We start from the raw sequence: 23,912 nt of genomic DNA on the forward strand, positions 1-23,912 counted from the left end.
GAAGGAAAGAGAGGAGGGTGACACAAAGGAGAGAAGCAGCAGAGAGAGAAGGAAGGAAGGAAGGAAGGAAGGAAGGAAGGAAGGAAGGAAGGAAGGAAGGAAGGAAGGAAGGAAGAAAGGAAGGAAGGAAGGAATTCGGAAGGAAGGAATTCAGAAGGAATTCGGAAGGAATTCGGAAGGAAGGAAGGAAGGAAGGAAGGAAGGAAGGAAGGAAGGAAGGAAGGAAGGAAGGAAGGAAGGAAGGAAGGAAGGAAGGAAGGAAGGAAGGAAGGAAAGAAGGAAGGATATAAAATATAGGAGGGCATATTTAGCCATTCAGTGGTGTTGCTGAAATCCTCCTGAGCAAAGTTCCATTTCTTCAAAACTTGAGGGCTTCCAGTTGTACCAAAAAGCCCAATGAAAATAAATGAGACACATTTCTATTAGATTTCTTTGGGCAGAAGTGGGGCAACACCTGTATCTTGTCAGGTAAGGAAAAATTTTCCTTCTGCTCCTCAACAAAAAATATCCTTTTCTTCAGCAAAGAGAGAGGAGTGTAAATACTTTGACATACATATGGTGATTAACTAGAAAATGGGAAAGTAAGCATAGAAACATGAGAAAATTTAGCTCAGGTCACAGATAAATTTTCAGCTTCTTTTCTTTTGCTGGACCTGCTCAGCCTACAGCTTAACCAGTACAGCAGGCTACAACTAATATACGTAATAACTGCTACAGAAGAAAGTTGTTTGTATTATTAAAAATAGTGTCAGAACGCAAAAAATTACCAAGAACATAAAAGTAAAAGTAGATAATCTTTAATTCTGGGATAAAGGGCAACTAGAATACAGGGCATGTCTATTGTCACAACGGAAGAGGTTTCAAAAAAGAGCAACTCAAATCAGACAGAGATGGAGGCCGTTAGTTGGCTTCGCCTCACCTGCCTTTGGGTGTCTAAAATAATTCATTTGACCTGAACTAGTGAGCCAAAGTTCCCATTGGAAGGAAACAGATGTTTGAAAGTAACAATTCATCTGAACAGATACCTGCCTTAGGTTAAAAGCAAGTGTCCTTTCAGGCTGTCTATTTTTTTTCCTCTGAACACAAGGTGGACCTTCTGTTGGCTGCTCAAACTTCGGTGACGTTTCTGTTTGCTCAGGTTAGAGCAATACTAGGCAACCCAGGATATGCACTGTCACCACATAAAGCATCAATACCTTGTTGAGATGAGGAAGACTTTTGTACTAGATCTGGGAGGACCGTGGTGAGTGAACCCCAGACAACACCTGAACACCTACACAGCTACTCACTTATTCCCCTCTTGCATGACACAATAATAATAAACATATACAAGAATAAACAAGTATTTATGTTGGAATTGGCACTTGGCCAAGGTCAATCCACCACATAAAGTGGGACTGACCAACTTTATGTGTTGGTCAGTCGTACTAAAATCCTTTATTTCACCTACTTGTCAGGAGGACTTTGTATGTTGATCAATCTGTTGAATTAAAAGATTGCTAAATAATTGTTTACAAACCCTGAGAGCTATAAAAGCAATCTGAAATACTGCTATCATTAAATATATTTTGCACTACACATTTCTTCTGTCAAGAAACAGAAAGAGTCTAAATGGCGGCTCTTTCTCATGGACTTGTTAATAATGAGAAATCTTTACAGAACCAAGCAGTAGGGTTTGTGAAATACAGATGTCATATTTTTATTGGCAACCTTTTGCCTGAGCTAACACACTTAGCAAGGAATTAAAATTAAATCTTGTATTTCCTGATCCTGATGAGGGAGTAAGAGAAGTAAGAATGCTGATTTACTTACACACACATGCAGGAATAAAAAGTTCACTATGTTTAGTTGTCTAAACACTTTTCCCGTTTGTTCCCTTTAATTTTTTTGGTAATTTCAAGTGCAATAGTTTCTTCAGTTTGTCTCCCTCGAGTGGATTAACCCTTTTGTGTGTCAGCAGATACTCTATTTTCAATTCTTAATTTTTCCATTGCTGGTAGTGTGTGGCTACAATGTTATTATTATAATTGACTAACCTATACACAGCAATTACTCTTTTTCATTCCTGATGACTTCATCTTTTAAGATTATATTTGTTCCTATTGCCTCAGGTATCAGCCGTCTGGGCTACAATTCATGCCAAGTATTCTCAAACCTCTTCTCATCTAAAAAAAATACAATTATACTGTATTGCTTTTTGGTCATTCTTCTGTCTTCTAGATGAGTTCAGGGACTGGATCAGTAGAGGCCTATGTAAAGCAGGCTTTTAAGTTGTCTATGGTGAAACAAAATAAAGCTAGGCACAGTTAAATCATGTCACAAATATGGAATTCCTTGTCTAAGCCTCCAGCAAGTATCATCTTTCAGCAACATAGATATATTCTATTGTTTGATGAATATGAGATAATATGGTCTTATTTTTCAAAGGATCCATATGTAGTTTGGGGAAGAATATATTTAATTATAAAAAACATAGAATCTGTCTTGGGTTTATTTGTATGATCTGCATTATGATCTTAGTGTTTCTGTGATGGACCAGAGCCCTTGTGTGTTTAACACCTATAAACCACAGCAAAAAGGCTTATTTCCTGCTGCAAAGATCTTACACTACAAAAGGTACAGCAGCTAAAAAAGTGGACTCAGCAAAGAGAAGGTGGGAATGGAAGAAGGCAATAAGAACTTATAGCTGAACTGTTGCTGAATATTATTAGTATTAGCACAGGCTGCCAAACATCTTTGTGACTGCTGTATTTTATAGGCAAAGAAAAGGTTGCAGGTTTACAAAAGTGGATCTGAAGAAGGAAAATCTCATGACCATTGGTACTGCTGGGTCTGAAGGGGCACAACTCTTCCAGAGCAGAAGTTTTTTCCTGTGAATACATTTGACTTATACTGTTGATTTTCTTGCCTTTTGTGCTCATCCCAGATAGCACTGCTGTTCAAGTAGGACATAACATAGATTCTGTTGTAATCAAGCAATTAGCTGCACAATTAAATCTGAAGTTAGACAAGTGGTGTGAGCTGAGCTCCAAAACTACTTGTGAAGTTACTTCCAGGTTTATTTGTTCCCTACTCAGTGGACTCCCACCTTCCCTTCTTCAACTCCCTTCTAATACTTGTGGGAATAATAATTAAGAACAATAGCAATAAATCTCACTGTCAAGTTCCTGCATACTGAGATACTAAGCTACCACACTTTAACTTGGGCCTGTACCCTCACACAGCAGTGAGCTGATTCATCTTGCACCAGCTTAGAGAGGGGAGGGAGGAGCTCATACCCATCCCCACTCCCCTTTTTATGTCTACTTTGGAAGGGATTTCAGGGGTTGATCTAGATTGACAAATTGTGTAAGAGGCATTAGTACCTTCCCTTCCTTACCTACTGTACTACCTGCTTCCATAGAACACAACATAGTGGTAATTAGATTGTCAACCACTCTGTGCAACAGAAAACACAGCCAAAGCACTCTCAAGTTTTAATAAAAAAAATCCGCTCTACCGTGAACTTGTATATTGTTCTGCTTGGACCGATTCTGCTAACACCTACCCACTTGAATAACTGTATTCAATTTTTGAAATCAAAGTATGACTGACTAGTTGCCTGCAAACTGGGTTAAGCCCTTAAATTCTGAGCTTTTGAAGACAAAATTGCATCTGACATGCTTTGCACTGCTCTTGAACTACTTCAGCATACTATGAAGTAAGGAAGTAAAAGTAGAAATGGAGGCAAGGCTTTTAAGATGTCCTTCAACTGACCTTCAGACAAAACCAACAATGAACACTGGGAGAAAATTTGTCAATGAAGAGGAATATTGTCCCTAGTGTAAACAAAAGCTCCACAATCCCATTTAAGCATTCTTAGAACATTAATCCGTTCAAGATATTAGGACAGCAAAGGACCATTGCTGAGGACAGCAAGTGAAAGTCGAGATGGGTTGGGTTACTCTGTCCAACTCAGACAGATATCATATTTCAATTCTGAAAATACATTCAGAGGAATTTGAGATCTTTTCTTATTTAAGAGTCTCCATTGTGGACTTTAAAAGTGTTTATTTTACCATACAGACACTTGTAAAAGAAAGGAAGAAAATCCACCTCCTAATTGTATGAGCTAACCAGGTACTGCATTAGTTTAATCTCCTCATAATTGCCCTTTTCACATTTCTTTCACTTCTCATAAAATTGGATCTTCCCAGACTGTCTGATAAAATTATATAGCCAGCTACAGTACATCAAAGAGAACAAGTGAAAGTAAGTTTCATACCTGCACACACTGAAATTCTGGTTGACCTAAAAAGAAAGATGTTTTTGTATCCTGCCTCTTCTTTGGAATCTATTCTTGGTTCATGCAGTTAATGTTTCTAATTTTCAATTTGAACTGTTTCATCTGAACGTAATGGAGAAGTAAAACAAGGAGCTGAAACAACAATCAGATTGCATAAACTTTGTCTTTGCCTATTGTGTAAAAGACAATGCTGCTGTATTGAAAACACTAAGAGAATTCTAGGGAAGTTGGAGTTTCCCTGGAGGACCTGCGTTACATAGTCTTGTCCTGAGAAAGTAAAAATCATACTTCACTTCAGATGTGGACTTTACGAGAGATGAATGACAAACATTTTCAAGGTCTTTTCTTTTAGAAAGAAAATCTTATCATGGCCTCATGGCAGCTGGCTTGGCTTTTTCTTTGTTTTAATTTCTTACTAGTTTTTTAGGCCATTCTTTAAAAACAGATTTAATCAATTTTCAGTTTAAAATTCACAGAAAAAAGTAATCTCATTCATTCTAATTTATATTAAACACAAGAGATTATATTAATACAACTCTGTGGGATTTCAAATCTCAGACCAGATCATTTAGAGCTATTTTAAATCTGCATTGTCGTGCATGTATAGCCTGTGAAGGTTTTAATTCAGTGTTCATGTAATGCTAATACAGTCATGACATGTGGGCCACAATGCCTCTTCCCACAGATGACAGCACAGAAGGCACAATTTCATGTATTTTACTTACATTGACAAGGTCGAGGGGTCAGGCTGCTGACTGTGAACTCTCCTGTTAGATGGACCCAGAACATATGCCAGCAGGGAATTCACTGGCAGCTCCCTTAAGCAAGGACTTAGGATATTAATGTCTAAATGGAACAGTTGGGTGCTCACCTCAGCTTTCATTCTGAGCTAAATTTTTCACCGGGTGTCACTCACAGCTCTACGCTGTGGCCAGCCAGATGTGTTGACAATTTTACATAAAAGTAATGCCTACAGAGAGGTCAAAGGTTCAGAAATGAGGCAATAAGTATTTTCACCTTTTGGGAATGTGTAAACCCCATAGAAGACCTCAGGCTCTACTGCCCAAATGTTGTAAGTTCTGCAGCTAGAGGTAAAGCTGTATTCATTAACAGCAAACATGAGCTTGTGAGTTTGCCTCACAGTTTATTGAAACTTAAATAACCTTTGTGATACATGGAATCAGCCTGTGCTTCACAGGGATGACGCTGAATTATAGGGGAGCAATATTAAACCTGTCTTCAGGAAATCCGGCATTTTACTGATGATGTTGGGTCAATGGCACATACCACTAGTGACACTTTATTCTGTGCAATCTTCTGTAGACAGCAAAAGGCAGTCCATGGAGACATAACCATTAGGAAAAGCCAAGTTGTTTATAACTTAAGGAAAAAGGAAACCTACCATTTCAACATGAAAAGGGATAAAGATTTCAGATAATCTTCTATCAGATTTTGCTTAGCTCTTAATGTACTAACAGCTCTACTAACATTTTTTGGCAGCCTTTGAGCTGTGGGCTCCATCTGGAAAAGCTTTAGAATATAGGCACATAAGACTGGGAAGGAACTAGTGTGTTCAGAATGGACACTACCTGTCCATTCTACTAACCAGCTTTGTGTACAGTTGTATAACACTCCAGTTATAAAGTAAAACACCAAATACAAACCAGTGAAGTTTATTTGGCAGGTATTTTACATCAGTGTTGAGGTGGGTGAAGAAGATACCAGCTTTGTTTTCGAGGATCACAACAGCCATGAAGGACGCAGGAATGGCACCAGTGCCAGTGAACATACGTTTGATGCAAATACAGATAAATTAAGTAAGACACAAGTGAGCTGATACCCTAAATTGATGACTAATGTGTATCAGCAATAGTGTGGCCAGCAGGACCAGGGCAGTGATTGTCCCTTGTACTTGGCACTGGTGAGGCTGCACCTTGAATCCTGTGTTCAGCTTTGGGCATCTCACTGCAAGAAGGACATTGAGGTGCTGGGGCATGTCCAGAGAAGGGCAACAAAGCTGGTCTGGAGCACAAGGCTTATGAGGAACAGCTGAGGAATATGGGGTTTTTCAGCCCAGAGAAAAGGAAGCTCAGGAGAGACCTTACTGCTGTCTACAACTGCCTGAGAGGAGGCTGTAGCCAGGTGGGGGTTGGACTTTTCTCCCAAGTAACCAGTGATAGGACAATAGGAAATAATCTCAGGTTGTGTCAGTGGAGGTTTAGTCTGGATATTAGAAAAAAATTCTTCCAGAAAGAGCTGTCAAGCATTGGAACGAGCTTTCCAGCAAGGTAGGGGTATTCAAAAGGCATGTAGGTGTGGTGCTTAGGGACATGGTTTAATGCTGGACTTGGCAGTGCTGGGTTAACAGATAGACTCGATGATCTTAAAGGTCTTTTCCAACCTAAATTAGTCTATAATCTAAAACACACATCCTTGAGTTCCTCAGATTGAAGTAGTCGCTATCTGGGTGCTGTCCTCTTCAGCAGGTGAGACGGCAGCAGGATCTCAATATGTGGATTTTCTGTCTCTCTCTTCTTGAAGGGGTCATTGTCTTCTCTGAAGTGTTAATACCTGAAGTGTTAACACTATGCTATGTATTCCCTAAATCCATTAGCTCATACATGGGCATTGTCAATGCATGCTAGGCTTTATCAATCTATGAATATCTGTGAAGCTAATGAAATCCCAGTGTCTGGTCATCTTACTAATTCTGTAAGAAAATTTTGTATCAACAGCAACGATAACAACATTGGTATATTTCATACATATTGTTATATATCAATAATACTGTTATATTTCACATAACAATACCATTTTGGTATTTAATTCCTGAACATTTGACTTCATGCAGTTCTGAAATCACTAAATTGCTATATTAGCTTACTGTAGCATTTTTAATTTTTCTAGAGTTAAAGGAAATAGCAATTAGAGAAAGCAAATAAAAACAACCCTCCTGCCTCAAAGTCCAAGTAATGCATCATTAGGACAGCAGAGATGCCCCTACCACTCAGAAAAGCAGCATGAATGAACCAGTTCAGTATATTTTCAGTGGATTTCACAATTATTTTTGTCAGTAGAAGAATACTGGGAGTTCTAGTGGTGCTCAAGAGATTTAAACACAGTGGTCATGGTCCTTTCAGCCTCTGTCTTAACCTCATCCTTCATTACTATTGAAAAACACCTGAAAGACAATGCAGTTATTGGCCACATCCAGCACAGCTTCATGAAAGTCTCATTTAACAAACCTAATTTCCTTTTATAACAAGGTAACTCACCTGATTGATCAAGGGAAGCCAGTTGATGTAACCTTTTTGGATTTCAGTAAAGCTTTTAATACTGCCTCTCACAGGATCCTGATGGATAAAATGGCCAGCACACAGCTGGATAAACACATCATGTGATGGGCAAGCAACTGGCTCACAGGTTGGGAACAGAGTGTTGTAGTGAATGGGGTGACATCAGAGTGGTGACCTGCCACTAGTGGGGTTCCAAAGGGCTCCATCCTCAGCCCTGTGCTCTTCAACATCTTCATCAATGACTTGGATGCAGGACTAGAAAGGACACTAAGCTACTTCTCAGATGATACAAAACTGTGAAGGGCTGTTGACTCCCTTGAGGAGAGACCCTGCATAGAGACCTAGACAAATTAGGGGACTGGGCAATCGCCAACCATATGAAGTTCAAAGAGGGCAGATTCTGCACCTGGGATGGGGCAACCCTGGATGTACGGACAGACTGGGGAATGAGAGACTGGAAAGCAGCACTGCAGAAAGAAACCTGGGGGTCCAGGTGGATGGCAGGTTGAACATGAGTCAGCAGTGCCCTGGCAGCCAGGAGGGCCAACCCTGTCCTGGGGTGCATCAGGCACAGCATCACCAGCCAGGCAAGGGAGGGGATTGTCCCGCTCTGCTCTGCACTTGGGCAGCCTCACCTCGAGTCCTGGGGGCAGTTTTGGGTGCCACAATATAAGAAAGACATGGAGCTATTAGAGAGTGTCCAAAGGTGGGCAATAACAATGGTAAAGAGTCTGGAGAGGAAGCAGCTGAGGTCACAGGGTTCAGCCTGGAGAAGAGGAGATTGAGGGGAGACCTCATTGCAGTTACAACTTCCTCGTGAGAGGAAAGAGGAGGGGCAGTCACTGATCTCCTCTCTGTGGTGACCAGTGACAGGACCTGAGGGAATGGCCTGAAGCTGTGTCAGGGGAGGTTTAGGTTGGATATCAGGAAAAGCTTCTTCACCCAGAGGGTGGTTGGGCACTGGAACAGGCTCTCCAGGGAAGTGGTCACAGCACCAAGCCTGATAGAGACCAAGAGGCATTTGGACAATACTCTCAGGCACAGGGTGTGACTCTTGGGGATGTCCTGTGCAGGGCAGGTAGCTGGACTCAATGATCCTTGCAGGTCCTTTCCAACTTAGCTTATTCTGTGATTCTGTGATAACTTTTTACTCTCACCCTACATCCATCTAATGTTTTCATGCTCCCCTGCCCTCTTCCCCTTTGAGTTCCTTGTGCTTAATTCACCATTTTCTAGCTGTCCCTTTAGGCTTGGCTCCCAATCCCTCTGCTTTGAAGAAGCACTGAAAGTACATCAGAGAGTGTCTTTGTAGTGTTCTCTGGCCATGAAGGAGAAATGAGAGGGGAAAGTCTGGCTCAACCAATGCAGTCTTATTGTAGGTCATCCTTCATATAAGCAGAATATGTTGGCCTAGCTGTTAAACTATTATGTATTTCCTCAGTTTTCAGAAGCTCATAATTCACACCCACCAAAAAAAAAAAAAAAAAAAAAAAAAAAAGGTGTAATCAAAAAGCATCTTTCTGAAACCAGAATGACTTTCTTAGCAGAACTCTACTCCTTGATCTAAAGCTCGTGTATGGTGAAGTTCCTAATTTTAGAACTGTTTTCATGTGGGTAAAACCAGATGTAGATTTATCAGGCAGGACAGAGGTTTTAATCTTCTTTATTCTCCCTTCCACTCTCCAGTAACACCAGGGAAAGTAGTAAGCATTTCCTTCATGTGATGTGGCTGCTCAGCCATGCAGCCTTCCCAGTCACATAAGGGTTATAGCTGCTCCTGAGTAAAATATTCCCATTTCTTTTTTGAAAAGTGGCTAAGCTATTTTTGTTCAAGTTTTCAAAAGAAGTGTTCTGCCTGCAGCAGAAATTCAGCATGAGAAATTTCTGCCCAAATTATTAAAGAATAGTGGAGTAAAAAACTACTGAAAACAGATGGAGTTTGGCATAAGAAATTACAGATGCCATCACTCATGGCCTTTATACTCTCTAAGCATTTATACCGTAACACATATTCAAATGCGCAGTACCACTCAGCAGAGTACTTGTTTCTCTTACCTTCTGTGTTCAGGCTTTCTGGCTGTAATACTGATTTTCAAGAAATGTAAGTCCAAGTAGCTAGAGGCTGTTAGGTCAACTTTCCACTCTGCAATCAGCTGGCAAGAACCTCCTTACCTCAATGTCATTATTTCTTAAAAAAATCAATAATGACTTTATCCTTACTCACTGTTTTAGTTCAGTGTAACAGTGCAAACAGCACAGAAAAACTCAGAGACAGAGGGGTCTGAACAGATACTAAGAAAGCTAATGGAGTGGGTTTTAATAGAGTGGATTTTGATTTCTAGAAGGAAGTTGTCATACAAACAGATAGCAAAAATCTTTCAATCCTTAACTAAAAGGGCAGTAATTATACATTCTGGGGTGGGAAATCTATTATAAACACCATTTGTAGAACAAAATCTAGCACTGACTTTTGCTTATTTTATAACAGTGCAGAGGAAAGAGGTGGCTATTCTAATAACCATTAGATACAAAGAGTGAATGAAAGTCAGTTTAGCAAGAACTAGGAGGTAAGACAGTTTACATTAGAACTTTTGTATCTTATTGGTGGATCCATTTCTTTTTTTTACATCAACTTGGATTAAACTAGGGGACAAATTTAGGATTCAAGTCAACAAAGAAACAGCTGTGCCTTTCCATTTTTATTTGATTTATATTGTTACAAATCAATTTCATACAAGAGAAGCACCTTCTGGTATTACAAGGACTCATTATAGTGAATTAGGTGGCTCGATGGAAATCAGTACTTACATTTGTTCAAAATTGGTACATTAACAGAAGAAAAGAAGTCTGACTCTCTCTACATCTATCTAAAGCAAAACATCAGTGGCTACAGCTAATTTGAGAAAACAACTCTAAGTTTTATTCCAAGGAAACTAATTTTGCCTAACTGAAAAGAAATGATACAGAAGTAACCTCTTGATCTCAGGAAAATTAATGGTAAGCAAGGCCCGCATCAATGGCTTGACTTTCTCTGCTAGTATCACCAGATGGAACCCACACCACTAGAGAATGGTATGAATTCTAAGAGACTTCCCTTTTTTGTTTCCTCACATTCTCTGGACATAGTTTCAAAGGAGTTTAATGTTAAACCTACCCTCTAGACAAAGCTTTAACAGTAAATGAAAACCGACTTACTCCTATTACTGTAGTTCAGCCAGACCATTTCAGTAAAATTCAGGCCTCACTGCATTCAGTGGGAGATTTCCTATGAAGTTCAGATGAAGCCAGGACTTCATCTCAGCTATCTTCTCTGTTCGTGTGTAGGAGAACCAACCACAACCCGGCAGAGATGATGTATTGTTCTTTACAGGCTGCACCTGAGTCTAATTTAGTCTTGCAGCTAGACCTACACAGCAAAGTACTTGACAGCTACTAGAGAGAATAGTCTGGAAACTGTCAACTCAGAGGGATGCTTTTAGAGCTCTCACTCTCTGGAATAAGTTCTTTTCTGTTTAATCAAAGGAAAAATATTTTTGTTAAGAAACTTGACATTCCAAATAAGAGTGCTGTTAAGTCAGGGAATGAAAATATGAAATTGCTGTTTGTTACCAGTGCTGTAAATCTTGCTGAAAGCCTTTGCAAACACACCAGATGCAAACTGCTAAATCCTTCCATTTCATGACAGCACCCAACCACTGACGGAATCATGCTTTCCACAGAGAGGATTGAGCAAGTACCAGATATGTAAAGCCTACATGCATCACTTACGATTAGCAAGTGAGGTGGATGCCATACTCAAGCAATAATTTTATATTGTACTGCCAGATAAAATTTCACATGTGCAAGAAAAAGGTTGATTCTATACATTCACACTATTTTATCAAATTTTGAGTGCTGTCAGGACTGAGAGTATAGCCTAAAAACAGTGCAACATTCAAGTTGCGCATCTAAGTGTTTGTGTACACATGTATATATGCAACAAAATTACCAATCTGTAATTATGCACAGTGATAACAATGTTTCCATTATATCTTTCACAGCAACAGTTTGAAAATCAGTAAGTATAGTTTTCTCTGGGTGCAGATGGAAAGTTGGAGGCTGAACTCCAGGCTGAATTTGAAGTTTTGGAAAAGTTGATTAATTTAGAATTTTAAGACAATGCTTTAAAAAGCAAAACATTTTATAGATACATGATGCAGAAAGGGCTGAAATTTAAAGCATTTAGCTTGACAGGTGTATATATATACATACACACACACAGAGGTAAAAGGAGACTTTGTAAATTCAGTGTGAAATTACTGTGAATGTGTACAAAACTGAAATGTCTCCTTATTTTCAGCATAGCATAAACCTATTCACCATTCAGGTGATGCATTTAATCGCTTGCTTATCTGTTCCTGTTTATTACTTTTTTTCTAATAAATAACTATGACAAAGAAGAATAATGTAGTCTTCTAATTTAATATCCCAGATTGCTAAAATACATTTGTAAACCATTCCATTGTTATTTTGCCTCACCGGCCTTCTACTCTGTTCCAGCAGACCTTGTTGTTACTTACCCTATCTTTAGCCTCCAGCATCTGTGATCTTCAGCTTACAAGAAATTAGGGCAATATCCATAAAAGGATGTTTCAATTTAGTTTATCCTGCCTTAGACCCAGAAAACAGGTTCACAGACCCATATTAGGTACTAAGAATAGAAATTATACCCAACCAACACTGTAGCAAACAGGAAATGCTGAAGATCATGAAATCTCACCTCTTGTAAATGTTTAACGCACCTAATACAGAGCTGCAGAAACGAGACCAACATTCATAGTTCATAATATCCTATGGAGGCTTAGAACTCTAGGTTGTCTGTGTTTAAACTGATGTTTAGCTCCCACTTTAATGACTTTCCTTTGGGATAATTGTTCAATGCTGCAAACATGCAGGAAATGACAGATTTACGGGAGCAAAATCCTCCTGGATGAGACACGCAAAACCTGAAGTACAGCTGATAAAGGTGGTGGCTTCACTCTGGCTTTTACTTCCACGAAGGTCCCTCACCGTCTTTCTACTGGTGCTGAGATGCAAGTCTCAACTGGATTTTCCTTGGAATTAGGTTTAGTTATCGTGAAAGCTTCAGCCTTTCACAAATTATTCTAAATTTTACTCCTGAGCTTTTACATAAATCCAAGAGCATTACCTTTAGCTGGAATAAGCCAGTTTTGAAATCTATTTCTGCAACATGACCTTTTACAAAAATCTCACATCTAAGCCAAACGTCACTCCGGAGTAACTCAAATTCCTCCTGAAGTACGAAATGACTGAATCTCAAAACGCAGGCGAGGGGCGGCACTGGGGCAGGAGGGCCCATGAGCGCAGCATTTGAGAGATCAGAGCTAGGAAATACCTTCGGCGCACCAATCTACCTCAGCACCGCTGCCCGCGCCTGGCTCTCCGGGATCTTTCAAACGTCTCCAGCTGTGGAGTTCAGCCTCCCTCATACAAAAACAAAACACGCTGTCCCCGCAGCTGACCCCCCGCCCTTCCCGTGGAACGCCCCGGCCCGTGGGGCCACGGCCCCGCTCCGGCAGCTCCCCGCACCCGGCGGCACCGGCCCGCGCCCGCCCGGCCCTGGTTTCCGGCGGGACTTTGTGCGGCGGCGCTTCCCTTCCCCCGCGCTCGGCCCGGCCCCGGCGCTCCCTGTCTCTCCGCCCTGGCTCTCCCTGTCTCCCCGCCGTCTCCATGCCGTCGCGGGTCCTGTGCCTGGGCGGCGGGACCGGAGGTCCCGCTGCGCGCAGGGTCCGCCTGCTGCTGCGGCAGGTGGTGGGCGGCGGTGCGGCCGCGGCGCGGTGCGGCCGCTCCGAAGTCAGGGCGCTGCACAGCTCAGGTAACCCACCCCGGGCCTCCAGGTGTCTCGGCCCGCGCAGCCTCCCCGGGCTGCCCCTGCCCCGGCCACAGCTCCCAGCGCTGTCACCGCGCCGTGGGGAGGCCGGCAGACAGGTACCGCCTTGTGCGCTGCGGGCTTGTCCAGGCTGTGCTGCCGCTCCTGTGTCTCATACTCGTGAGTGCGGGGGGTCCGGAGAAGGGCAGCGGAGCTGGCGAAGGGTCTGGAGTGAAGGTCCCGTGAAGAGCGTCTGAGGGCGCTGGGGCTGCTCAGCCTGGAGAAGAGGAGGCTCGAGGGGGGACCTTATCACTCTCTACAGCTCCCTGAGAGGAGGGTGGTCGGTCTCTTCTCCCAGGTAACAAGTGATAGGATAAGAGGGTATAGCCTCAAGCTGCACCAGGGGAGGTTTAGATTGGACTTTAGGAAGGATTTCTTCACAGAAGGGGTGATTAAGTATTGGAATGGACTTCCCAGGGAGGTGGTGGAGTCACCATCCCTGAAGGTATTTAAGGAATGACTGGATGTGGCACTTGGTGCCATGGTCTAGTTCATGTGGTGGTGTTTAGTCATAGGTTGGACTCACTGATCTCAGAGGTCTTCTCCTTCACCTGGCATGAGGGGAGAGGGCAGGGTTCAGTCACAGGCTTGCAGGGACGCTTACTGTGGCTCATGATAGTTTCTGGTCCAAGTGCTTCACCCACAGTGAAGCAAGGGGCAGCCCGTGCCTGTGAGAACCACTGTGCTCTGCAGAGTGTCTATCACATCTTCCCATGCTTTCTGTTCCTGCATCACATGGCTTCCTCTTTCTGCTGAGGCCGTGCCTCAGTGTTTGTGTCAGGGGCTGCCAAGGCTGGTGCGTGTCTGAGTGTGAGTAATGAGATAGAGGGTTGACCTTGAGCCTGCAGATGGCATGAAGGATGACCTGAACTGCCCTGGAATATCCTCTGGTGACCCTAGAGACAGGTGACGGGCCTGTGCCAAGTAGAAGTGGCGTTTGGAAAGGGTGTCATATGCCTGTGGTATCTGACATTTTTCAGGATGAATGCCAAAAGCAACAAAGCTCCTAAGTACAGAGTGAGTGATGAGTAGTGATTTGCAAGTGATTTTGATGGTGGAGTACTTGCTCAAGCTCTTAATTAAACCCCTTTAATCCCATTTCTCTCCATTTTAATATTTTTTAATCTGTTTGTTAGTTGATCAGTTAATTTCTTTGTTTAGTTTCTGAAAAGTTACTCAAGAAGGAAGTCTTTGAGGAATTGATAGCTAGAAAATTCCTTCAAGAATTTGTGAACAGATAATGTTTTATTTGTGCAGGTACTAAAAAGACTGGAGTTATTTAGCATCAAACAAATTACGGTGAAAATGAACAAGTTAACAATGAAGTGAGTCAAATAAAACACCTGAAGAAGGTAGCTCAGCACTTTTCAGCCCTTCGTTGGGATGAGTAACCTTAAGAACAAAAAGAAATTTAGCAGCACAAAATGGTAGCAAATTGTCTTGGTTTGAAAGACAGGTGTCTGCTAAGGAAGGCAGGAGCCTCCCTTGGAATGGCAGATGCAATCCCCCTTCCCTCCGAGTTATTATAATTTTGAAATCAGGGGGCTTTTAGGCAAAGATGTGGGAAATAGGAATAACAGTTCTTTACTATGATATATCTATATGTGTATAACAAGGCAAACAAACAACAATAACCATGGCAGTAACAGCGAACAATCACAAACCCAGTGCCAGCCTTCTCGGCTGTCAGGCCCTTTCCCCTCGGGTGCAGTTCCGCTCGCAGCCGGCAGGGGCGCTGGCGGCTCCCGGTGAGCAGGGCAGGTGCGATGGTTCCCCCGCGGCTGCAGGGGGCGCTCCGGAGCGAGCTCGGGGAGCGCGCGGCACCGGTGCCCTGGGATCCTGGGAAGGGATGGGACAAAGGCTTCACAAACCCCTGGGCAGCCAGTCCCGGTGTCCGGCCGGACCCTCGGGAACAGCAGGCTGGAACGGCAGGGATGAGCACAAATCCCGGGTGGCAGACAAGATGTATCCAAACGGGGAACCCCCCGGAGGTCTGGGCGAGCAGGGCTACAACACAGCGAAGGCTCAAAGCAACGGTGGGGCAGGGCAGCCATGGCCCGGCTCCCAGCGGGGCAGGGAAGGCGGGTTTGGGATCCCGGGGTTTCTCTGGCAGAAGGAAAAAGCAGAGGACGAAACAGCCTCTCTCTCCCTCCAAACACCAGGGACCGACTGTCCGCCACCCAGGTGAAACAAAGGAGTAGCCAGATGCACCCCACCCTCAATGGGTAGGTCTTTTGTTTTTCTTAAATATCCAGCAATTTGTCCCCCTAGCAACACGTATGGGGAAAATTCCTTTACAGAAAAAAAACCCAGGAGAGCTCCTAAAACCCCAACACAAATGTAGCTAAAAGTATTTCATCACTTTACATGTGCTATGGAATGCAACTGAGCTTAACTCAGCAATGTTCGTGAATACACTCTGTATGTATGTGAAGAATAGGACTATTCCCAGTTACAATCAATGATGGTAGGAGTTTTGGTAGAAAGATTTAAGTCTCAAAGCTCTAGAGAATCTTGGTTAATCTTAGGGATATTTGCCCTCCTGACACCTGAGCATCTTATTCTTTATAGGGCTTCCTGTGTTTCTGTGAATTTGGGACCTTGATATTAAGCATACTGGGTTTTTTCGTGTTTTGTTTTGTGGATGCTTTTTAAATTAATTTTTAAAATATTTATATGTCCTCTTGCAGACCCTAGCATTTCTTTGCAGATACTGAAGTTACTAAGGATGATCCAAAATTTTTTGTACCATATGTGTTTTTACTATTTCTATGCAGCTGCTGTAATTACAATTCTTGTTGTAAGTGGTGTTGGGGTTGCATGTGTCTTCCATAAATAAAACAAAATGTGCCTGAAAAGGCTGGAAGCTGTTAAGAGTCAACTAAACGGCAAACTGTTGTGTACCCAGTAATTTGGATGTGACATCCCTGCCAGGTTGGATTTACTGTCTGTCCTGGTACCTTTTAAGTGTAAGGGAGAAAGTGCTGCCTGATCTTGTGGTGTTATGTATGAAGAAGCCATGCTTAGCATTTCAGCTCAGTCTTTGCAAAGTGAATATGGCTTGCTGGTTCACTGGGGCTGTGGAAGAATCGCTAAAGCTATCAAGTGGTAAAGCTTAAGAGGAGTCTCAAAGTGAAAGAGACTCCATGACAAAAGGGTAATGGGAATATCTAGGAAGGGTTTGGGTTTGCACAATTTAATTAATGAGGGAAACAATTTATAGTAGCAAATGTTGTAGAAGGCTGACCGTCAGAATAATTTTTAATGCAGGTTTCATTTTTCCTTCTAAAAGACTGAAAAGTATCAAGTTTTTGTAGACTGTAGAGTTACTTGTGATGAATTATTTTAAATGCAGTATGAGCTGCACAAAGTGAAGTTCTACGTAACTCAGTTCACTGTTATTTAATTATTTTAATCTATACACAATATGAATTTTTTTTTAAAAGCTGACAGAATACACAATATTGGAGTTGTTTAAAGGAGTTAGAGGGAACAAATGCTGAATTAGATGCAAATTGAAGAGCTGGAAAAATAAAAATCATTGCCAGTCAGATAGTACAGGCAAAGGAAGGTCTCTCGTGTGCTTTGCTGCTCAGTGTAGATAAAATAACTTATGCTTTATCACTTATGTGGACCAAAATATATGCTAGCTACATTTGCTGTTTTCTGCAGCACTGCTGTCCAGGTTCACTTCCTCTGCTTTCCATATATGAAATTTTTGGTCAATTCCAGTTCCTAATCAAACTTGTGTTTAAAGCCTAGAAGATCTCAGTAGTACATACAAGTGTATCTACTGAGTAAAACACAGTCACTTGTGAAAACTGTCACTCTTCAGAATCCTATAATGTTCATCATCAGTGTACAGGATCTAAATGATTGTGTTAAAATTGATAATCTGAAAGAAGACTATGAATTTGACTGTGTGTTTATAAGTGGTTTTTTTTCTGGGTTTGTCACTGTCCAAAGACTAAAGAACTAGTTGATGATGGGTGTAAATGCTTGCTGACACATTGCCTTTTCCAATTTTACCAGTGTCATTATCTTTGTTGAAGTTCATGTGTTGACAGCTGTGAGTGTGGTTCTGACAATATTTTTTTTCATAGGCAAAACCTATTTAAGAGACTTCATTCCTTCTTCTTTCTCATGACATTCCTATAATTGTTCATTGCCTCTGTAGCTGTACTTAGGGGCTGCATTGTGGTGACTGAAATGATTCCAGGGATTTGATTTATGGTGAGGCCTTATGTACAGTTGTTGCGTCAGCACAACTTAGAAGGCAGCAAATGGAGATGGGAGTTTTCAAAGTCAGTTGTCTGAAAGTTTGCAGAGTTATGCCTGGGTTATTTCAAATAATTCTAACATTTAGAAAAGAAAAGGTTCATGGTAAAAAAAATAGTGTGTTTTATTAGACATGCTGATGTAGCTGGAAAAAAGGGGTGAAATGTTAGACAGGTCAGCTTCTCTAGGACTTCACTGTTGGCCCATGACTGGATGTCACTAAATAGTTTCTGAGTTTTAATATTTACCAGTTGTTTGAAATGTAATTTTTCTGTTAAACAACTGTTAGAGACCTGATACATGGTGATGCGTTCTACAAGTTGTGCCCAGTTTAATGCGTAAGATTGAAGTTGTAGCTGCTTGGCGTACTCAGGGACTAAGGATAGTTGTAGGCAATGCCATAGCTACTTTTAAAGCTGTTTTGTCAATTTTGGATAACTTTTCAGTAAATGTGAAGTTTCAAAAACAATTCTGTTGATTTTCAGTTGTAGATTCTTTTTCGTTGAAATAAATTATTGAAATTATACTAATGTACTTGTTATCTAAGCTCAGTTTAGAACAGATAGTCTGGTTTTTCTCCAGTGAGCAAAATGAACTTCATAAATCTTTACACAGTTTTAAAACACTCTGAGCTAATTTTTCACAAAAGTAGCTTCTGGCTACAGAAGATTTGAAAGGGAGCACTGGTGACGTGGTGGGCATCTGTTACCGTGTGACTAAGAGGAGCTGGCAGATACCGCTTTTTACAGACAGCTAGCGGTAACCTCCCACTCATGAGCTTTCATGCTCGTGGGGGATTTCAGCCATGCAGACATCAGCTAGGAGGGCAATCTGGTGTTGTGCGTGCACTTTGGTAATTCCTAGGCTGTGTTGGTAAAAATTTTGTAACACAGATGCCAGAGTCAGTGTTGACTCTTCACTTCATCTGCTGCTTTCAAGTAAGGAAGAGCTGTGACCAGTTTGGTCACAGGTAGCAGCCTGGATCTCGGTGACTGGAACATGACTGAGTTGCACATCTGGAGGAAGGCTGGGAAGGTGAGCAGCAGAATTAGGATTCTGGACTTGAGGACTGCAAGCTTTCACTTATTCAGGAGATAGTTAAGTAGAATCCTTTGGATAACAACTATGAAGATGAAAGGTACACAGGAGACCTTGAAAAATTTTAAAGAAAACTTAATGGTGGCTCAGGAATGAACCATTCTGCAGTAGCAGGAGGCCTGTTTGGCCAAGCAGAGAATTTCTCAATGAACTAAAACACAAAATGGGAACGTACAAAAGTGGCAGTCAAGACAGACAGCAGGACTGTAAAAGAGCAATTTAGCGTTAGGAACAAAATCCCTACCATCTTGTCAGAGTGCAGACATTTTGCCCAGAAGGACCCTGATAAACATGAGAACTGGGACAACAGAAACCTCAGAAAGTTTTAAATATGAAGATCTGCCAATGGACTAAAGTGTTGCTGGGAGGGGACTGGCTGAGTGATGTCTGGTTGAATGCAGCAGGGGAATAGGCTGGCCAGAATGGCTGTGGAACATCTGTCCTTGAAGGTTTTTGAGATTCAGTCAGACAGAGCGACAGCTCATCAGATCTCATCTTGGTGGTAAACTTACGTTTAAGTTGAAGACCAGTGTTTCTGAAGTGTTTTGATATTTGATGAAATGGGCAGCTTAACACCTGTTTCACATGGTAAATGTATTACGAAGAGATATTCTGAAATTTATCAAGTCTGTGTAAGAGCATCATGGTATTAAACATTTAAAATTGACTTTTCACCTCATAAGACTTTTGTAATTGAGCTTTATCAGACTCCCTACTTTCAGGGTATTGGCCCAAACAAATAACAGCTCTTGCTAAGTAAAGATTGTTTGCTTCCTGCATGGCTGGATCAGAGAATCATAGAACACGCTGAGTTGGAAGGCACCCCCAAGGATTATCAAGTCCGATTCCTGGCCCTGTGCAGGACATCCCAAGAGTCACATCATGTGCCTGAGAGCATTGTCCAAATGCTTCTTGAGCTCTGTCAACCTTGGTGCTGTGGCCACTTCCCTGGGGAGCATGTTCCAGGGTTCAGCCACCCTCTGGGTGAAAAGCCTTTGCCTAATATCCAGTCTAAATCTCCCCTGACGCAGCTTCAGGCTATTTCCCTGAGTCTTCTCACTGGTCACCAGAGAGCAGAGATCAGTGTCAGATAAGATTCTGCCTTCATGTTGTTTGTTGATCTTCTACTAATGCAGAAAAGTGAATGAAAATGTTCTCTTCCTGGAGTAACTACCAAGATTTTGGGTTCACGACACATTGGCCTGTAACCTGTAAAGATACTCATTAGCCAGCCCAAAACAGACAATTGGAAAATCTAGCATTAGCTTCAAACCTGAAAATTAAAAGAATAGAAGGTCTAAAAAGAATGTTGAGTAGAAATTGAGTGATATTCAAATTTTATGTTTGAAGCCATTATTTTGGTTTTTTAGACAGACTTCCTTTTGCCCATAACACCCCACAACTTTAGTGGATATTTTTGCCTAGCTTGGAGAATGTTTACACAACAAAATCTGTTTCAGTCAGCAGCAGCCGTCAGACTGCAGTGGCCTGTTGACAGGAGCTGAGCTCCACCTCATCTGTGTGTAAAGGCACTGGTGGTCAAGAAGCAAACCTAAACCTTGTGGGTGCAGGGAATAGGTTTCTGTCCCTCATATTCATGTGTTTGGGAGGTTTCCAATACTGATATGAGGTACAGAATAGGTGACAGTGTTGCTCAATAAACGTAGTATTTGCAGCCATAAAGACAGGCAATAATAGCTGCTATGAAATGTAAAAAAGAAGTAAGTTATAGGGCTGCCTTTTTTTTGCTCCCCTGAATAATGTGTTTGGAAAAGTTAAGGAAAAAGAAAAAAAACTGGAAAGTATAATTTCTGTTTCTTCACAGTAAGTCAGCTCTTCAAGGATTAGTAAGGGCTGACTTTCTTGTCTGTTTCTTTATGGAAATGTGCTGGATAAATACTGGTTCAAAACATATTTTTTTTCCCTCCTTCACATTAGAATGAAGTTAAGACCCGGAAATATACATTTGAATATAATCTAGATTCCAGACTTTCCTTTAACAGGAGTGATTTTATCACACAGAAATTAATATTAGCAGAGCTTAGCACCTTCACAGTTTTAATAAGCTCTTGCTGTTCCAGGCTCTTGAAACCAGATGGATGGTCTGTGAACAAGTGAATGTATAATATACTAAGGAGAGTGTGTTAATCTCACCTATTTTTCAAGACTAAAGAGGCCAAAAGGCAATAAATTCAGCAACCTAAAAACATAATGCTCCTGAAGCTTCATTGTAGTGTCTTATAAAACACAGGTAATACAAATATGATTTACATGTGGGATTGGAACTGTTTGTGTTGTGTACTCAAAAAACTAAATACATGTATAGATCTTTTCAGGTTGTTTTCTTTTACAGTGGGATTTCTTCATTTCTTTATTTCTTTATTTAAAAATAGCATTTTAAAATGTATTAATTTCATTCTTTTTTAATTAATATGTTATTTTACCAGAAAAATGGCAAGTAGAATAAAACTTCTTTCTACTTTTTAAGTTCTTAATGTGTGGTTGATATGCAATCTGTTTATCTTTATATGTGACCAGTGTTGCTGTAAATAATTTAAACAGCAGTGGCTTTTTCTTTTCAGCATACAGGAATAAATAGTAGGATTAGGGAATAGTCTCTTCTTGGGAAGTGGAGAGGTGAGGAGGGATAGTTGGTGTGGTACTTAACTAGCTTTTGAGACCCGTCAAACGTGCCCAGTGCACAGTAAGCCCGCATGTTCAGGAAGCCTTCTAACTGAGATTGCAGCATCACATCATCCACAGTGGGTCAGAACAAAGGTCCATCAAACCTACTATTCCATATTGGCTGACAGTGAGTAGGAGATGCTGGGGGAGAGAAAAAAGCACAGGGTGTTCATGCAGGGTGCCCTGCTAAAGTGCCTTCCCAGGCTCCGGCTGCCTCCTCTGCAGCTCAGGGCTTGGTGCTGCCTTTCTGTTCAGGCCGAGTGGAAGAAATACGCCTGCTCACCTGAGGAGCCCTTCTCAGTTATTGTAAAAAGCAGATAAAGATCATAATATTGTTTCTGTCTAAAATGTTGGTCTAAAGAAGAGAGCATATAATTCAGTGCTCTGCAGTTACTGGATAGCTATATGTCCATGTATGAATTTCCATATTGCCAGAGGTACAATTCACACCTGTGTTTTCCAGATGCAGTAGAAAGAGCTCATTGCATGTATTGAGGCTGTTTTCATATCTCCTTTTTTATCAGAGAGTCTCTTCAGGATCCTGTTACTGGGTTTCAATCTTTGTGTGCTGCCAATTTTTGACCCCTATTGCACAGACTCTCAAAAGACTTCCTGTGTCTATATCTTGTCTGCCCCATGAATGGGATGTCCCCTTTACCTTTTGGATTCTGGCTTATGTGGCTCTTGTTTTGTTTCAGCAGCCATGTTTCTTTGTGTACATTATGCAATGCTTGTATCCCACTGTTTCCCCCAAAGGCTGTGGTACCTTAGGTTATGGTTTTCTCTGTGGGAGACAAGAAAGCAGAAGCACATCTTCACTGCTTGCCCAAGCAAGCCTGACACAGCCTACAAAGTATCCATCACAAAATCCTGTGGGTATAGCTCTTGTCCACAACAGTGTGGTAGTAGCTTGTGGGACGGGTTGGAGTATACGTGGGCTGTTCCATAATTTGCCATATAGTCAAACAGTTTGGGATATATGTGCTCAAATTATGGGTTTTTCTGATTGAACACCACCATTTTACTAAGCAGGCTGTTATCAGTTCCTTGCCAGCTGGTGGAACATGGAAAAGAGCCTGTCCAGAATGACATCTTTGTTCAAAGGGTTTGGAAATGGAGTAACCAAACATGAGTTTTTAAACAAGTACAGAAGAAACAAATTGAGACAAGAAAATATAGCCCAGGTGGAAGTATGTGATAAGATTAGTGGGCTAATCCTCCCTGTGCTCATTTAGCTAGGAAAATGGACTCTGGTTTATTATTGCTTATGGTTCTTTTAAACACTGCTAATATTTTTGCTTTTTAGACAGATGCAAGCTGGAGGCAACATTTGTCTCCAGGCAGCAACAAACCTATTAAAAGCTGAATACCCTGACTGTGTGCTCAGCTCTCATCACATCTTACATATATTTCTCTCCCAGCCCATTTTTCATGAAAGCTGGTAGGGTCTGTTGATGTCTGGAATACTTGTGGGATTTTTGAACATGGTTTGATGTGTTGATCAAGGGTTAGCATGTTATGGACTCACATAAATACCACCAGAATTTGCATGGTGGTATCCATTTTCCATTTTTCACATAGACCAAACTCAGTTTTGATTTGTTTGGTTTTTTGTTTGGTTTTTTTAAGGGAGTACAGGAAATCGTCTAAGGCTTTTCAGTACTGTGCTAATAAACGAGGTAATTAGAATTCTATCCTATAGATGATATCATCATCCCAATGTATTGAAAAAGTCTGACATCTTGTTGTTTTTGCATCTTGGCCCTACTGGGTTTTGGAAGACTTCGTATGCATGAAATAGTATTTACTATTGAGCTGAGGTGATTTCAGCTAGGAGCTAATTAATCATATAATCTTGTCTCGTTGCATGTTGGCTGGGGAATTCAGAGAAAATAAACTGTCACTAACTTCTTAGGGATATGTAAGACAACCTGCTCTTTTTAGAGTGTTAAAATTGTTCCAGGCCGAGCTACTGAGAGAGATGTCAACTTTTGCAGGAAGCAGTGGGCTCCCAGGGTGTTTTCATCAACTTGGAGGCATTTTCATAGAACCATAGATAATAGAGTATCCTGAGCTGGAAGGGACTCACAAGGATCGTCAACTCTTGGCCCTGAGCAGGAATATGCCCCAAGAATCACACCATGTGCTTGAGAGCATGTTATCCAAACACTTCCTGAGTTCTGTCAGGCTGTGACTACTTCCCTGTTCCAGTGCCCAAACATACTGGGTTAAGAGCCTTTTCCTAAATCTCCCCTGACACAGCTTCATGCCTCTCTGTTCACCAGAGAGAAGAGATCACTTCCTGCCCCTGCCCTTGCCCTCATGAGGAAGCTGCAGACTG

At 41.5% G+C, this 23,912-nt stretch overlaps 1 protein-coding gene and 1 long non-coding RNA gene across 2 annotated transcripts in view; both read left to right on the top strand.

The window, feature by feature from the left end:
- Positions 1–245: 245 nt before the first annotated feature.
- LOC125321578 lies at positions 246–3,505 on the top strand. Its single transcript, XR_007201597.1, has 2 exons — positions 246–1,243; positions 2,759–3,505. It is a non-coding gene; the product is annotated as an uncharacterized LOC125321578 (long non-coding RNA).
- A 9,719-nt stretch (positions 3,506–13,224) lies between these two features.
- VWA8 (von Willebrand factor A domain containing 8) overlaps positions 13,225–23,912 on the top strand; it is a 181,433-nt gene continuing 170,745 nt past the window's right edge. Inside the window, exon 1 of the mRNA XM_048295381.1 lies at positions 13,225–13,456. Within this exon, the coding sequence (XP_048151338.1) occupies positions 13,312–13,456 (145 nt within the window). The 5' untranslated portion in view covers positions 13,225–13,311. The remainder of the gene's footprint in view (positions 13,457–23,912) is intronic.

This window comes from Corvus hawaiiensis, chromosome 2, assembly GCF_020740725.1.
Source record: "Corvus hawaiiensis isolate bCorHaw1 chromosome 2, bCorHaw1.pri.cur, whole genome shotgun sequence".
Lineage (NCBI taxonomy): Eukaryota > Metazoa > Chordata > Aves > Passeriformes > Corvidae > Corvus > Corvus hawaiiensis.